At 36.9% G+C, this 18,024-nt stretch overlaps 1 protein-coding gene across 1 annotated transcript in view; it reads right to left on the bottom strand.

Moving 5' to 3' along the window:
* LOC308687981 (NACHT, LRR and PYD domains-containing protein 3-like) overlaps positions 1-15,693 on the bottom strand; it is a 50,077-nt gene extending 34,384 nt beyond the window's left edge. The window contains exons 1-2 of the mRNA XM_081360798.1: positions 15,601-15,693; positions 5,335-6,364 (exon numbers count right to left, since the gene is read on the bottom strand). Of these exons, the coding sequence (XP_081216924.1) occupies positions 5,335-6,311 (977 nt within the window). The 5' untranslated portion in view covers positions 6,312-6,364; positions 15,601-15,693. The remainder of the gene's footprint in view (positions 1-5,334; positions 6,365-15,600) is intronic.
* Positions 15,694-18,024: the final 2,331 nt, after the last annotated feature.

Here is an 18,024-nt window from a genome sequence, read left to right as displayed (position 1 = left end):
AACATCATAAAATGATAAAAATCCATCCAGTGTTTTTTTTAATCTCTTTATATGTTTTCCCGTCTCAAATCAAGCCGTTCGTCACACGGTTATATTATTAAACAAAAATACATTTCCTTTATTTATTACAATAAACAGAACTAAAGTGATTGTTTTGAACAAGTACTAACTTAGATATTATGCAAAACACATTACTTTATAGATAAAGTATTTGTATCAATACTGGGGGCCTTTTGCCCCATCCTGGTGAGTCTTTTAAATGTTATTATAACTGTATGATGTGGCAATACGTTTTTTTTTTTTTTTTTAACCCAGACTCTGGATAGTCGGTGGTAAAATGCTTAAAGGTTATTGCCGTCTCATACATGTATACGATTTTTTACCAAAACAAACCACTTTAATGATTTATTTTCCCACAAAATGTATTGATCCATCAATATTCAATAAAAACATGTATTTGTTCTGCAATCATACACTATGCATAAAGAGCAAATGGCTCTGAATAGAGAGTGAGATTCCAGAGGCAGCCAGAAAAACATACTCAGTTAATATTAGATCAATACTAGTATTAAAACTGCAGACCTGAGTTCACCTTCACTGCACCACAGTTTGACAGTGTTTAGACCCTCAACATAACAATAATCTCAGACAGCAGCGTTTGATCAATATCATCAGCTCTGTCGGCCTAGAGAAGTTTTAGATGCTGCTCTGATCAGACTCTGCACTGATAGCAACATCATTCATCTGAACCTCAAATAATATTGGCATTAATCCAAATAATTATGCTGTTTTGTGCATATATGATACATACATCTTCTGTTAAGCTGCTTTTAAACAGTTTATATTCTAAAAAGTGCTAAACAAATCAAACTAACCAGAAGTTACTTTGCAACTACATGTGAACTACAAGTCATTAGAGTGTGAGTAGACTGTTTAATATCTGCTAAGACTTTATTTTGATTAGGGCTGCACGATACTGGGAAAATATGCAATATTTTTGTTGAGTATTGTAATAACGATATTTCTTGCGATATAACATTTCCCTAGAGAAATGCTATTTATATTAAGCTTTTTTATCTTTTTATCATTTATATATGTAATGATAATACAAAACAGGTAGGCTAAAAGATATTCTTCTGATATTCAGCTTCAGCCTTTCTGTAACAATATTGAAAGCTCGGCCGAACAGCTGATCAGGGAGGGTTTTTATTTCTCATCTCCATAAATATATCTAGTAGTAAAGCTAATGCAAGGACTAGAAATCAATAGGCTCTATGCACAATCGCTTCCACGTTTTGTCTCAGCCCGCCCAGTTACATCCGGTGCTGCGTCGCAAGCCGCTTTTGAATTCGGTGGAGATAATGGTAAATTACACTCGCTGTTTACAAGAATGTCCAGCGGTTAACATGAATGATGTTAACAATATTGTGAGGCAGTTAGCTGTCACACCTAAGAGAAAGAAAGAGAAGGGCTTTAAATTATATACAGACCCTTTCTAAAAAATTTGAATATCATGGAAAAGTTTATTTATTTCCATAATTCCATTCAAAACGTTAAACTTCCATAGATTATAGATTCAGGGCCCACAACTTAAACTAATTTAAGTATTTAGTTGTACATAATTTGGGCTTCCAGCTCATAAAACCCACGAAAACAGGATTTCAAAAAATTTGAATATTACATGAAATCACACAGTAATTACACAGTGATACCATGGTCATTGAACCAGGTTTTGGTTATTTTGGCAGTGTGGGCTGGTGCAAATCCTGCTGGAGAATGAAGGAAGCATCTCCATAAAGCTTGTCTGCTGAAGGAAGCATGAAGTGCTCTGGAAATGTCCTGGTAGACGCTGCGTTGAGTGGACAGCACAGTGGACCAACACCAGACGATGACATGGCTCCCCAAACCCACACAGACTGTGGAAACTTCGCACTGGACTTCAAGCATCTTGGATTGTGTGCCTCTCCATTCTTCCTCCAGACTCTGGGACCTTGGTTTCCAAATGAGATGCACAATTTGCTCTCATCAGAAAAGAGGACTTTGGTCCACTGTGCTTTATTAAATCCAGAGTCAACGCAGCCGTCTACCAGGACATTTAGCCGTCTACCTGCCCACACTGCCAAAAGAACCAAAACCTGGTTCAATGACCATGGTATCACTGTGTAATTACTGTGCGATTTCATGTAATATTCAAATTTTTTGAAATCCTGTTTTCGTGGGTTTTATGAGCTGGAAGCCCAAATTATGTACAAATAAACAACTAAATACTTAAATTAGTTTAGGTTGTGGGCCCTGAATCTATAATCTGGAAGTTTAACGTTTTGAATGGAATTATGGAAATAAATAAACTTTTCCATGATATTCAAATTTTTTGGAAAGGGTCTGTATTTCGAGCTACATCGACAACTTGGAGGGTGAGTATTCCCTCATATCATGCAAAAACTAGCGAATCGGTTTCTAAAATCGTTGTCCTGTTTCCGAGAAAATTAATTTTATGAAAGTTTTGCCGCTAGTACACTTCGCTATAGAACGCGCTATGTTGAAGTAAAGACGCTGGCTGAGATTCTACCGGAAATATGTCAGCAGCGTTCGTGCATAGAGCCTATTAATCCTTTGCTGATACTTCCTCGGCATCATGGAAAGTGCTCAGCGCAGTTAATGGTTGCATAGCAACGACAGACACAATCGCTTGTGGAAAGAAGGAGAAAGCGACGTGGCCGCTCTTTCCAGGTGTTTTTAGACACAATATGTGAACGGCCCCTTACACAGTACCTGCATTTGTGACATGTCTTCTCTGTTGAAGCCAAAATATTACTACCATTCAGACGTACAGTTTTTTTAGGCACAGATTCTTTGCTGTTGTCATTTTCCTCGCTTGTCTCTAACTTCCGCCATTATTTTTTATTTTCCACTCTCTGCTCTGAGCCACTAGGTTCCCCTTTGGGCCCAATCTAGCCAATAGCATAATAGCACCTACTGGGGAGGCGGGTATAAAGATAGTAAGGCCCCATCTGATTGGTCGAATTCGGATAAACAACCTATGCATGCATGCAACACACAAATGCTTGGCACATAAAATAAATGCAATTTATTATAGCACCTCTCTACGATACGGATATCGCATATACTATTATCGTGATAATGATCATTTTTCAATATACATTGTGCAGCCCTAATTTTGATGATCTTCAACAGACATTTTACTGACTATAAGCAACTTTACAATGTCAACTTATTCTATTAACCCTATCCCTAACCTAACAGTCAACTAACAACAGTCTACTAATACTCTAATGAGAGTTAGTTGACATGTAGTTGCAAAGTTACTTATATTTAGTAGAATGTCTAAAGGCACTTTTCCACTGTGTGGCACGACTCGGCACGACTGGGCTCAGCTCTCTTTATTTTTGGCTCGGTCGATTTTCGATTTCGTCTTCCAACGATTATGAAAACAAGATAATCAACGGGAATCGATTATTGTGACGATGCCGCATTTGTCCATCGCACCTTCCTTTCCTTCACAGCGCTTTCATTACCTAAGTCAAACTTAACATCCAAATCAGCGAAAAAAGAGTGTTGTAAAATATAGTCTACTTTTGATAAACTGCGGGAAGTGCTTGATATTAAACGGTGTTATTAAAAGTGCATTAAGCCGTGAAAGAAACGCTGTTCCCTAGGCGTCCTCCTGTGTGCGTTCTCCGAGACGGGGCTAAACATGCATAAGAAAAGTATACTGTGGCCTTCAGATACTCGCCTAAACGGTCAAATAGCCCACACACAAATATCTCGAAATGCCTTTACAACGTTCCGTAAAGAGGCGACGTTCCAATGAACAAATAGCAAAGAAGAGGGAAAAGGAGAAGCAATGCGCAAAGTCCCGAATTTGCATCGGAAAAGCCTTTGACTCGTTCATGACTGTTTCAGAAAACATGGAAGGGAGGGGGAGGGGACGGGATGAGGAGGGAGGGTCCCTCTGTTTTGTTTGACAATACTTCGAACATCAACAAGAAGTGACGTCACCCAACATCGCACCTTTAATTTAAGTTGATTCATGTTTTTTTGATTATTCACAGTAAATGCAGATAAATATCAAACATTTAATTTATTTTTATTTTAATTTAGGAACGTTTAAAAAAGTGTTCTAGAACTTCTGTGCCGCTCCCAGTCTGAGAACCACTGACTTACAATAATTAACCTTGTATTAGTTTTTGCTGAAGTATTGATAATTGTGAAATTTCACTGACATTTAAAGTGACATATCATGAAATAAGAGTTTGATCATATCACCCACCTATAATCATGTTAAATAACCATGATTTCAATATTGAGCAAAATAATAGTGATTATGATTTTTGCCATAATCAAGCAGCCCTAATAATACAATTAGAAACATTCTATAAACCCTCTGCACACAAAAGTATAATTTCTAAATTATAAATACAAACAGAGCATTAAATCTATGTATTCATGTAAAATAGTGTCAAATTAAACTTAAATTTATTAATGGGGAATTATTTAATTCATTGTCATAAGATGACTTTCAATGTTGTTTATTTTAGTCAGTAATAGATTTAAAAAAAAAAAAAATTATTTAGGAGTAAGAATCATAACTACTATTTGTGTGAGTCATTGATGTTTATTTAATATTTTAAGGAGTTACTTTAGAATATTTTAACTGGAACGGACCACTAGTGGAAACTTTTTCATTTTATTTACATTTAATGCAAGTTCAGTGTCAAACTTTATTTTTACTTCTGTTGTTGCTTGCTTTCACTTCAGCAATAAAACCCTACGTGTATTTTATCAAAAGAGGCCAGTAGTCCAAATCATTCGTGAAATTAAAACCCTTCAAGTTTTTAAATCACCAAATGGAGTTTGAATGTCACCTAGCGGCCATATTGGCTACTGCGCCTAAAACTCCCAGAGCATATTGATAGTTTGAGACACATTTGAAAGACAACTTGGTTGGATTTACCACTTTGACTTGCAGTTTTAGGTGCCCAGGCACAGGTTTTATATTAATAGAAAAGAAAAATACAGTTCAGCAACTATATATGTTTGGGTATTTTTCCAGTCTATGTTTAAGAATAGGATCGCCAGGTAAGAGGCGAATGAGGCTAACTATTTATCTGGATTCCAAGACTATCATCTATAGATATATTCAATTTGGATATATATTTTATATAGGCTTTTTGCCCTTTATTTTAACAACTATTTGTGCAACCATATGCACACTTGTTTTTGTCTATATGCATGTTATTGGCAGTTTTTAGGGGCGACGAACAAATATAATATTTTGACTGCCCAGAAAGCCCAGAACTTCATGATACTCACACAGGGACAGAGGTCACAGCAGTTCCATCACTGAGATTAGGGGGAATACCCATGGAGTTGTTACTCTTCATAGACACACAGCTGAATCCTGAAGATGGTCCATTACTGAACATAGGGGGCGCTTTCATGGAGTGGTTACTCTTCATGGACACACAGCTGGATCCTGAAGATGGTCCGTTACAGAACATAGGGGGCGCTTTCATGGAGTGGTTACTCTTCATGGACACACAGCTGGATCCTGAAGATGGTCCGTTACTGAACATAGGGGGCGCTTTCATGGAGTGGTTACTCTTCATGGACACACAGCTGGATCCTGAAGATGGTCCATTACTGAACATAGGGGGCGCTTTCATGGAGTGGTTACTCTTCATGGACACACAGCTGGATCCTGAAGATGGTCCGTTACAGAACATAGGGGGCGCTTTCATGGAGTGGTTACTCTTCATGGACACACAGCTGGATCCTGAAGATGGTCCGTTACTGAACATAGGGGGCGCTTTCATGGAGTGGTTACTCTTCATGGACACACAGCTGGATCCTGAAGATGGTCCATTACTGAACATAGGGGGCGCTTTCATGGAGTGGTTACTCTTCATGGACACACAGCTGGATCCTGAAGATGGTCCGTTACTGAACATAGGGGGCGCTTTCATGGAGTGGTTACTCTTCATGGACACACAGCTGAATCCTGAAGATGGTCCGTTACAGAACATAGGGGGCGCTTTCATGGAGTGGTTACTCTTCATAGACACACAGCTGGATCCTGAAGATGGTCCGTTACTGAACATAGGGGGCGCTTTCATGGAGTGGTTACTCTTCATGGACACACAGCTGAATCCTGAAGATGGTCCGTTACAGAACATAGGGGGCGCTTTCATGGAGTGGTTACTCTTCATGGACACACAGCTGGATCCTGGAGATGCTGCTCTCTGAGTGTGAACAGACGCCTCCTCCTCTCTCTCCTCACACACACTCATTTTACAGGTACGGTTCTCCTCTTCCTCCTTGATGTGACACTTTATTTAAAGGCCTGTATGTGAACACAGAGGACATGCACAAAACACAATTGAATTTTGACACATTTTATTTAAATGGCATTTAATTCATTTTAACTTAACGCAGTTTTTCTCCGGTTACTGTAAATAATGGTTTTGAGAGCAAATTTCCGACATCTCAGCTAACAGACTTTTGTTATTGGTTCTGGGAACGTAAAATTGTCCAGTTTTCTTGACATTAGAGAAAAGTGTTTTAAAGGGTATAATGTTCCTCAAACGTTCTTTCAACTTAATTTTGATTTAAAATTCAACATTCTAGGAACGATGATTTCTAACATTCCAAGAACATAAAAATGTCCAGTTTCCTGAATGTTACTAGAATGTTATTTAAGGCTACTGATATGCAGGTTTGCTGTAATAGACACGATTTTCTTAAACATTCAAATTGTATTTTAGTTTTTTTGATTGTCGTGTAAAATATTCCACCTTTAGTTTTAGCTGTGACAAGGCATATTTAACTTTTAGTGTTAATTATATCTTGAAAAGCTTTTGCTTGCCTAGTTGTTATGTAACAGACGTGTATTTTCTCCATTTCCAGTAAGGATCAGATGACAGAAGGTCATTGTGAGGACGATATTTCAGAGTTATGATTAAGTCAGAGAAGCGACAAAGTTTAAAAGCAGGATCCAAAGGATAGCTGGGACCTAAAGCTTTTATTGTTTACATTTTATATAGTTTTTTAGTAGTTTTTTTTAGAAATCACATGCATAGTTATGTACAATAAAAAGTACAATACAATAAAACACGATATTAAGAAAAATCAGAGAAGGTCCTTTGAAATATCGCTGAGCACTTGTATTGGTAAGGTGGTAATTTTAAATAGACCATTAATTATTTATACATGTAAAACAGTTTTAAAAGCAACAACGTATAAAAAAGGCATTGGTTGACATACTGTAAAAAATATATATATTTTACCTGACAATTACTGTATCAGCTACATACAGTATATTACACAATTTCATTATACTTTATTTATAGAATTGAAAAACTTTATTGCACAGCTGTACTTTGAAATGTAAGCTCTTATAGTAGCAGTACACACATAGCCTACAAACAGGTCTAGTGCACATGTAAACAAATATTAGACTAGGCAGCATTTCTGAAAATGTGCTTATTTAAAGTGCTGGAGGCATTTTGTGATTATTTATAATATACAACATTTCTAGGGGTATTAAGGGGTGCTGAATCCAAATCTGCTGTATATATAGCTCAAAAATTTCCCAAAATGCCTCAAAATTAATAAATTCAAAATGGCCTCCACCTCCAGGCTGAAATCTATTTTTCAGTATATCTTTTTGACTAAACAAGGTACAAACATGAAATAAATGTGCTTTTGTAAGTTTTCCTACATGGGCAATTCAATGCCATATTCAGATGTAATGTGAAGAAACTGCTTAGATATTGCAAAAATAGTTGCTTTTAACTATGAACTATTATTAACTAATTCATAATTAAGTTATTATTATTAATATTATCAGGCTACTTTTACTTAGTTTGTATTTTGTTTTGAGGTAAAATGTGTCAAATATGCTGTAATGCACTCCCTAACTCCTGTAATGCACTCTCAATATCCCCTCCTCAATATCACCCCCCCCCCCCCAATAAGCTCATAATTTGTGCTAAAATGGTGTTTAGTTTTAAAAACCATTTTAAAAAGCTGATTATATTTTGATGTTTCTGCGCAAGTTCAGCAGACAGTGAGGTTCGGGTTTGTTCCGATCAGAGCTCGTGAGTGGAGAGCGCATTTCTGAATATTCCGTTCCACTCGTCCACTTCGTAAAAGTAATGATTGTTAATAGGCTATATCTACATTACCTAGAGATATAATTAAACAAAAAGTAGTCAAAACACATATAACAGAACTTAGCCTAAGTTGTTTATTTTTTACAACATTGTTTTCTTATTTTGTTTAATTAACGAAATGTCAATATTCGTGTTTATAACAGAAGATACAATACAATACAAAAATCTTCAAGATGTATAACGGATTGTCACCTTATAAACAGTCCTTTTTTAATGGAATAATACACCCTTATAATAAAGAAAAAGCTTCAGTGATAAAGAATATGAACGCAATGCATTTAATTATAGGCTACATTAAAGGAGAACTCCGGTCAATTTTAACATTGAGCTCATTTTTTTGTACATTTGGAGTGCTGTCAATACAGAGAACAACGACAAAAATCGGTGTTGCCTACACCGAGTTATTCTATTTTTAAAATTTGCACCCTGTTGACTTCAATGGGGCAATGTTTAAACCTGCTTTTAGCCTCTTAACATCCTTGATGTGTCATTACAAGTGCACAGAAAATGTGAGTGATTCCTTCCGAGTGAACACGGGTGGATTTGACTGCAGTAGATGTTAGAGATATTAATAAAAACGAAGTTAATTCAGCCAGCGCTCATACCTTTGTTTACATCCTGTTTTCGGTGGAAGGCCATAGTAATCGATTGTCGAGTTCACGCGCATAGGTTTAGTTACCAATGATCACGCGCGTGAACTCGACAATTGATTATATGGCCTTCCACCGAAAACAGGATGTAAACAAAGGTATGAGCGCTGGCTGAATTAACTTCGTTTTTATTAATATCTCTAACATCTACTGCAGTCAGATCCACCCGTGTTCACTCGGAAGGAATCACTCACATTTTCTGTGCACTTGTAATGACACTTAAAGGATGTTAAGAGGCTAAAAGCAGGCTTACTACTTGCCCTATTGAAGTCAACAGGGTGCAAATTTTAAAAATAGAATAACTCGGTGTAGGCAACACCGTTTTTTGTCGTTGTTCTCTGTATTGACAGCACTCCAAATGTACAAAAAAATGAGCTCAATGTTAAAATTGACCGGAGTTCTCCTTTAAGCGTTTTCCTTTCATAGGAACCCTTTATTATAAAGAAAATAGGTGGCTCTTAAAGTGTCTTTCTGGCATAGCGGTGCACAGCAAATATTCAATGCATTCAATGAAAATATTCAATGGTATTCAATGCTAAACAAAAATGAAAAATACGATTAGCCAATAAAATAAACAAATTATTGTGGCATTAATTAGCCCATAAACAATATTTATTTTAAAGCTAAACGAATTTGTTTAAAGAAAAACACCAGCGTTTGGCGTTTATCTGTATAAGCTAAGTGTTTCAGCCGCCCTTTTCAAACTGGCGCAAGAAAATGCAACAGAATTTGATTAGTTAAACATGAAGAGGATTATCCGTCTGGCATGGCCGCTCACTCTAACGTTAACCTAGATAAATGTTTGCTATTATGAAGCGCATATCCAAGTGTTTGTGCGGAGTGTGGAGCGCGCACTATGACATGGATAGAGGCGCCGGTGCCATCACTCGCATTTTCCTATCAACAGTGGAAACAAAAGTGTTCTCCCGAAATCGACGCCTATGTTTCTATCTATATATCTATCAGGGCCGGAGTGGGGCCACTTTTCAGCCTGGAAGTTTTAAGCCCAAGACCGGCCCACTTTTTCCATGGTGGAGTTCCAAATTAGCACTTTTTCCAAATTGGATAAATGAAGCAACAGTTTAGCTCTTACTATTGTGTAGTTTGTATTAAAGGGATACTCCACTTTAAAATGAAAATTATGTCATCATATACTCATCCTCATGTTGTTTCAAACCATATACTCTGAAACAGCACAAAAAGTCCTGGGCTTCAAATAGAAAAGGGCCAAAGAATGGATATCCGCTAACACTTGGCTGAAAATCGAAGAGAGGAAACAGCTGAAGGCAAAGATGCTGAACACCAAGTCCCAACGACTCCTCTAGAAAACTAAGATGTCCTATAAAAACAAGGACAGAGAGGTGAAGAGGAATGCTAGAAAAGACAAAAGGGTCTTTGTTGAACACCTGGCAAGTGAAGCCGAGAAAGCTGCAGCCTATGGAAATCTGGGCACAGTGTACAAAATCACAAAGCGACTCTGCGGCAGATGCACAAACCAAACTACCCATGTTAGGGACAAGAATGGCAACATCTGTACATCAGAGAGTGAACAAGCAGCCAGATGGGTTCAACACTTCCAGGAAGTACTCAACCTCCCTGAGCCTGAACAACCAGCCAACATCACAACAACAGAAGATATCCTGGAAATCAACACCAACCCCACTGACTCTGCTGAAGTTAAAGCTGCCATCCAAACCCTGAAAAGTGGCAAGGCATGTGGCATAGATGCTATTTATACGGAGATGCTCAAGGTTGACATTCTAACATCAACAAGAGTGCTGACGGACCTATTCCAAAACATCTGGAACAGTAACTGTTATAATGAGAGATAGAGGACCAAAAAGCGAGATTCACAATTATACAGTCTTTAATGGAAATGAGAAGCGAATAACTGAAGCAACAAGGAACATAAATCTTCTCAGGATTCTCAGGAAACAGTCAACAGAAAACTTTGTAGAAATCAACATAAACTGCTGGTAGCGGATATTACTGGAACTCAGGATGCGCAGCGGGACGTCAGGCGAAGTAGAGCTCCGAGTGGAGACTGTAGTGAGAGGCGAAGTCCGCCGAGAGAGAAGGTACCGTAGGCTGGATACCGCGTCTTGATCAGGAACTCAGTGTCTGAACTGGCAGGGCAGAGTTCAGTGAGCCAGCAAGAGAAAGGATGAGTATACTGACTCAAGGAGAGGCTCCCACACAAACCACACAGGACACGACACGACACGACAGGACAGGACAGGACTCGATTCGTTTGACAAGAGAGGTAAGAGAAGCGTCTTCAGCATTAGATAGCTTGGAATAAACTGACAAAGAGGCAGATAAAGATAGTGTTAGAAATAGCAGGAAACATCAGGGGAAAGGGGAAACAGGTGAGATGAATGATTATAATTAGGGGTGTGCCGGTTTCAGAATTGGTGATGACGGTTATGACGTGACCCAGCAAGCGGTCTGCTTTAGCCCACCTGGCGAAATCAAAGCAATCTGGTCTACGTACGGCTTGGCTATAGCCCTGATTCAGACCAGCGAGCTAGTATAAGAATATTAGTCTTAAAAATGTTTTCACTCACACAGATTAATGTTTGCTGTCACACATAAACATAGGCTAACATATACACAATCTACGATATGACTGTCTATCATTTCAAATTTAAATCAAATGCAATGGCATTTCTCAACCGCTAGATGGCACAATCGAAACACGTGTTTCGATTGTGCCATCTAGCGGTTGAGAAATGCAATTGCATTTGATTTAATTTGAAATGATAAGACAGTCAGATTGTGTATGAATGTTATGTTTATGTGTGACAGCAAACATTAAGCTGTGTGAGCGAAAACATTTTTAAGACTAATATTCTTATACTAGCTCGCTGGTCTGAATCAGGGCTATAGCCAAGCCGTACGTAGACCAGATTGCCTTGTCACGTCATAACAGTCATCACCAATTCTGAAACCGGCACACCCCTAATTATCACCCGGTTTTGGATTCAATATTTTTGTCAACTTGTTCTCTTTCAATTAGGACTGGTTTTATATCTCTATTTGCATATGATTAATTGTAGGCCTCATTTAACCGAGAGTAGGCATTTATGAATAATTTTTGAAATATTAAATAAAATATGAAAAAAATTGCTCTGTTGATCAAACTAGTCTACTTTAATGTTTCACAAGGAAGTTTGATTTGTATTGTGTGTATCAATGTCAGATGGATAAATTAATATTAGATGCAGTTCAGGGTAGGATCAAGTTTCTCTCTGTGAAAAAGAATGTGTAATACTCAAAATAGTTTGTTTTAACGTGTGTGTGTGTGTGTGTGTGTGTGTGTGTGTGTATGTGTGTGTGTGTGTGTGTGTGTGTTTTGGTTGCGTGTGTATGCATGTATCGACACATGCACAGGTCCAAGGGCTCGATGTTTGCAAGCACACATGCACATGTGTTCATGAACATAATGAACATGTTCATATTTTACTTAATATTTCCAAAATGATTCATGAATGCCTACTCTCAGATAAATGAGGCCTACGATTAATCAGATGCAAATAGAAATATAAAACCAGTCCTAATTGAAAGAAAACAAGTTGACAAAAAGATTTAATCAAAAATTAAACACCACAAGTGTTGTAGGGTTTTGAACACACACGACACAATGAAAAAGTAAACCTAAAAACATAAATTCTGTTAGCCTAATTAAGAAATAATTTTCTGTATATTCTTTCTCGTTTCTGCATTTCACCTCTGCTGTAGCTTCTTTCCTTTTAATAAACCAGTCATTGTATAATAATATTGTTGGCTCTGTGGCAAATGGTTTGTTGTGTTCCTAGATCCTTCATGCTGATGCCCTTCACCGTAGCAGAGTTGAGCTGATCATCATCTCTGAGGCGTATCAACCCGATGACTAGTAAGTACAACCAAGCCAAAGACACATTTCCACTTGTGGACAATAAAGGAACTAAACTAAAACTTCAAACATACTCTAATGTTGTTGGTAAAAAAAAAAAATAATTTGAAAGAAGTCTCTTATGCTCACCAAGACTGCATTTATTTAATTAAAAATACAGTAAAAACAATATTGTGAAATAATATTAAAACATTTAAATAACTGTTTTCTATGGAAAAGCATCACATTATCCTTCAGAAATCATTCTAATATGATGATTTGATGAAACGTTTATGATTATTATCAGTGTTGAAATCAGTTGTGCTGCTTCATATTTTTTGTTTTTCAGGATTATTTGATGAATAGAAAGGGGAAAAAAGCTTTTTTTGGAAAAATCTTTACTCTCTCTGGTCAATTTAATGCATCCTTGCTGAATAAAAATATTTATTTTCTATTCTTATAAAAATAATAATTCTATTGAACCCAAACTTTTGAATAGTAGTGTAAAGTACCATTTAGATATGTTGGATCTATTTAACAATTAATCCTGGAGAGAGAAAAAAGGAAATGGATTAAACTGTTATACTGGTTTTCACAGAAATATTAATCAGCACATCAACTTAAACATTGATAATACTCAGAAATGTTTAGGACGTTTGAATTGTGAGAATGTATAGTATTCAAATATAAAAATGCTGACTCATTAGGTCATGTTTTCTCATTAAAATCTGACGATTTCCTATTAATACAATAGAATGTAAGGGGATAACTCTAGAATAACCTTCCTGATAATGTTTGGGGCCCAGAAACATGATCCTAATTTAAATCTAGATTAAAGACATCTCTTTAGCCAAGCATTCAATTTACACATCTCATAATCTTGCACTTCAGTTATACAGTATGTGATGAAATAGTAAAAAGTGCACATGATCATCTTTTGCCTGAAATAATATGAACTGCAGCTATGCTAATCTTTCTCCTGTTGCTTCCCTGTTTCTATCTCAGGATGCTCAGCAAGTTCTCTAGAGATTACAGCAGCTCCAGTGTGGATCCAGCCTCAATCATGAAGACTTCTAATGACACCAACACTCACAAAGACTTCAGATGATGGCAACTATAGATGGACACAAAACTGCCAGATATTATCCTTATATTGCATTGGCCCGGTTTCACACACAGGGCTTAGATTAAGCCAGGATTAGGCCTTAGTTAAATTAGGATATTTAAGTAGCTTTTTAAAATGTACTTTAGACATTACTGGTGTGCATCTTGAGACATAACAATGGCACTGAAATATTTTAAGATATGTCAGTGCAAGTTGCTTCCAGTTAAGACAGTTCAAACATGCATTTTAGTCCGGGACTATCTTAAGCCTTTTCTGTGAAACCGGGAAAGGTTTGCATGACAGTTTTGCTGACAAATAAACAGGAATATCTCAGTACACGTAAATCAGAGAAAGAGTAAACATTGTTCTAACATATTACCAACATTGTAAGAATAGCAGGTTGAAAATCTGCAAACTTACCCTTTAAAAATGTTGAAGGATAGCAATTAGGACTTTAAACTCATGACTTGGATTATCTTATGGACATTAATTTGTTGCCAGAAGATGCTCTCCAGTGAGTAGCAGTCGCCTCTGCCTGATTAAAGGACATTTTGCGCTTGTATAACCTTGAACATGAATTTTTTGTAAAGCTGCTATGAAACGATTTGTATTGTGAAAAGCACTATATGGTTTTACTATGGTAACTGTACCAACCATGTTTTTTTTGTTTTGTTTTTTTCAAACCATGGTTCAACTAGTGATATTGCTGTAATAATTGCTGTAAAATTATGGTAATCATGACTATATGTTTTTAACCTTGGTTGTTGTGAAACCATGGTTCATTTTGTTAGCAACTATGGTTTTACTGCAAATGCAAATCTGATAAATGTAATACAAATGTATCCATTTCATCTGTTCACTGAAAATTAATTTAATAAAAATACATTTGGAACTGCTATTGAGACTGGTGTACATTGCTTATTTTTTATCCATTATAGTGAATTTTGGTTAGCATGAGTAAATGATTATAAACCGTGGACCGACCGTGGTCCGCCAGAAAACACTTATAAACCAGCGGCACGATGGCGGACCACCGTCGGGAAAACGCTAGAATAACGATGAGCAAAACGCCAGTGATCCGCCACTGTCCCGCTGGACTCATGTTAGCTGGGGCACATTAGCTATTTTTCTAGTTTCTTCCACCTCCTATGCTGACAGCTGTGTTCTCCCCTTTGTGAATGCAGGTATCTGTAGTGAAGCACAGCAGAATCCTAATGCTATTTTTATAATCTAGATGTGTTCAGTGGCGCAGTGAGACTGGGGGAAGAAGTGTAGTCGCAGGATAATCACATCAAAATATAAGTGTCACTTTCAAACACAGCGTTTAAACGCTGGATTCACCTTCACTTTAATGACACTGCTGAACTCTAGCAGGTGTTTTTCACAATCCGTTTTTCGTCTCACATTAAGCAGAAATATGATGTTATTTTTACGCGTTTATGAGATTATCCTGCGACTAGGCCGACAGTTTCCGACAGTTTCCGCAGTCTGCGTCACTGAACGCATCTAGATTATAAAAATAATTAAATTGTTTAAAGTCAACCGAAGATTTCAACATTAAATTAATATTCTCCTGTTAAAGGAAAAAGTAAGTGCAAGTTTAACCATTTTCAGCCATTTTATGAGTGTTACAGTTGACGTGTTGTGAAGCAGGCCTAGATATTACAAAAGTAACTTTCAACTTCATCATGTATTTGAGTTTGAGTTCATCATAAGGTCTGATTAGACGCAAATACTCTATCGATATTACAGCTATGAAAAGTTTAACGAACTTACTGTCACATCATGAGAATAGATTGCTGATTTTCTATCTTCCGAAATGTCGTCTTTACAGTCATCGACTGCTTTCGGTTTCACTGTGAGACGAGTAAACACCCAGCAGCTCCTCCTCCTTCTTCTTCTTTTGTTTTTTATGGCAGTTGGCAAACCAACTTAACGGTGCATTACCGCCACCGACTGGGCTGGAGTGTGAATCAGGAGATATTTGAACTTGACTAAAAAAAAAATAATAATAATAAATAAACCTTTTGACTAAGTCTGTGTGTCTCTCAGAAACTTAATAACAAAGTGATAAATGTTACTGGATGTTTTCCCTAATAAACCTTGAATTGTAAAATTATTCTGATTGACCATTCTGAAAGACTGAAAAAGCTGGTTTCTTTCTTGGCTGTACTTTGTGCAATGAAATAAAATATGCTCTACAGTTTCTAAATGACTAAAATGTTGGCATTTCCCTGTTGGATGTTTCCCTATTATCTTAAATGAAGAACTGAGCCCTGTGTGTCCTATTCTTAACCGTGTAATTATACTTTCCTCTCTTCTACTCCTACACTCTGTCCTTCCTATATCCACTTCTGGTTGTATGTTATATAAATGTCTCCCATTATCATGATCCAAACAATACTCCTGCCATGTTGATCTTGCTTTAATAAACATTTTAGCTTCAGATTTGCTATATGGATCTTGTAATATTCTATTGTGTTTCAGTGTTTGTTTTGCAAGTTTATCATCCTCCTCGTTCCCTTTCACTCCAACATGTGCAGGTACCCAAAGAAACCTGATTTTTAAATCCTTTGCATTTAATTTTTTCAAAACCATACTAATTTTATGAAGTATATCATTTCTTATAGATTTCCCAGATTTCATGCTTTCTAAAGCTGAATAACTATCAGATATAATCACTGAGTTATTTAAATCATTTCCCAGCTCTGTTGTGTATACTGATAAATTATCTGTTATTCTTTCCTGACACATATTACCCCATTCTCTGGAATATACACTGCTGACCCAGCGTGTCCTGCCTTTGGATCTTAGGAACCATCTGTAAATATGAACGTATGGTCAGAAAAATGCATAATATTTAACAATATCCCTCACTGCTACTTCCTTTGATTTATTTTTGATTTCCTTATGAATGCCTAAATCTACATCTGGTATAGGGAATCTTCTTCTTCTTCTTCTTCTTCTTCTTCTTCTTCTTCTTCTTCTTCTTCTTCTTCTTCTTCATTAAATTATTATTTCGGGGATAGTTCACCCAAAAATGAAAATTAGCCCATGATTTACTCACCCTCAAGCCATCCTAGATGTATATAACATCATAAGACATCGTCTTCTTTCAAATGAATACAATCAGAGTTATATAAAATTCCCAAAAATGTTTTGTAATGGCAGTGAATGGCCGTTTCTGTTTTGAAGTCCATCAAAGTGCATCTGTCCATCATAAAAGTGCTCCAAATAAAGGCCTTCTGAAGTGAAGTCATGTGTTCATGTAAGAAAAATACCCTTATTTAAAATTTGGTCGAATAAAAATAACTAGCTTCTGGCAGACGGCCTAGTAAATCGATGCGTACGGCGTCTGCCGGAAACTACTTACATTAGTCAAAAGTACCATTTAATTCATAAGGTGCTAAAAATCTTGCCTCAATAGAGTACTTTTACACTGAACAGTTTAACAGCCTCAATAACCAACCTTAGTTGTAACTGATTTATGGTGTTATAATGTTTCACAGCGTTAATGTTCACTTTCAATTTATGAGTAAAATAAAACCTGTGGTAAACATTACTTGACGATGCTTTGATGTTTTGTTGTACAAAGTATTATGATACAATTATATGTTACATTTAATGTGGAAAATAAAGGTTTAAAAATAGGCTTTGTTTGTTGTGACGTCATTTTCATCAGCTTTACTCAAAAACAAGCCGTGCTCGTAGGACATGATGTTCCTCAGTGGATAATATTAGAGAGTGAACGATCAGCTGTTTCTGTGGTCAGGTCGTCAGAAGAGTCTGTGCTGGAGGATCTTTCTCGACTACAAAGCCGAGTCTCAGAGCTCAGAGTCAGAGCTCAGGCAGATACTGAAATCCAGATGCAGACCTGAACATTTCTAGAGGTACGTGTGTGTCCAGATCATGTTCACAGATGCTGATGCTCCTGTTTCATTACTTTCTGAAATGTGATTTACTGCAGTGTGTGTGCTTCCAGTTCCTCCACCGATACAAATCTGTTCCTGTGGTCCAAACCAAGACTTCAAAATTATCCCAGGAAAGCAGACCGTATTGGTGACTATCAACGGCATGTCTTGTCACTTCCTTCTACCTTTTTATATCCGACCAGATGAAGTCAAGCATAATAATGGCTTACTATATTCTTTTGTCCTGTGCTGTACAAATACTGGTCAAATAGTAAACACATGTTTGTTT

The sequence above is a fragment of the Scardinius erythrophthalmus genome (assembly GCF_964197995.2).
Source record: "Scardinius erythrophthalmus genome assembly, chromosome: 1".
Classification (NCBI taxonomy): Eukaryota; Metazoa; Chordata; class Actinopteri; order Cypriniformes; family Leuciscidae; genus Scardinius; species Scardinius erythrophthalmus.
Note: the sequence above shows the minus strand (reverse complement) of the source record. Positions and strands in the feature narration are given on the sequence as shown.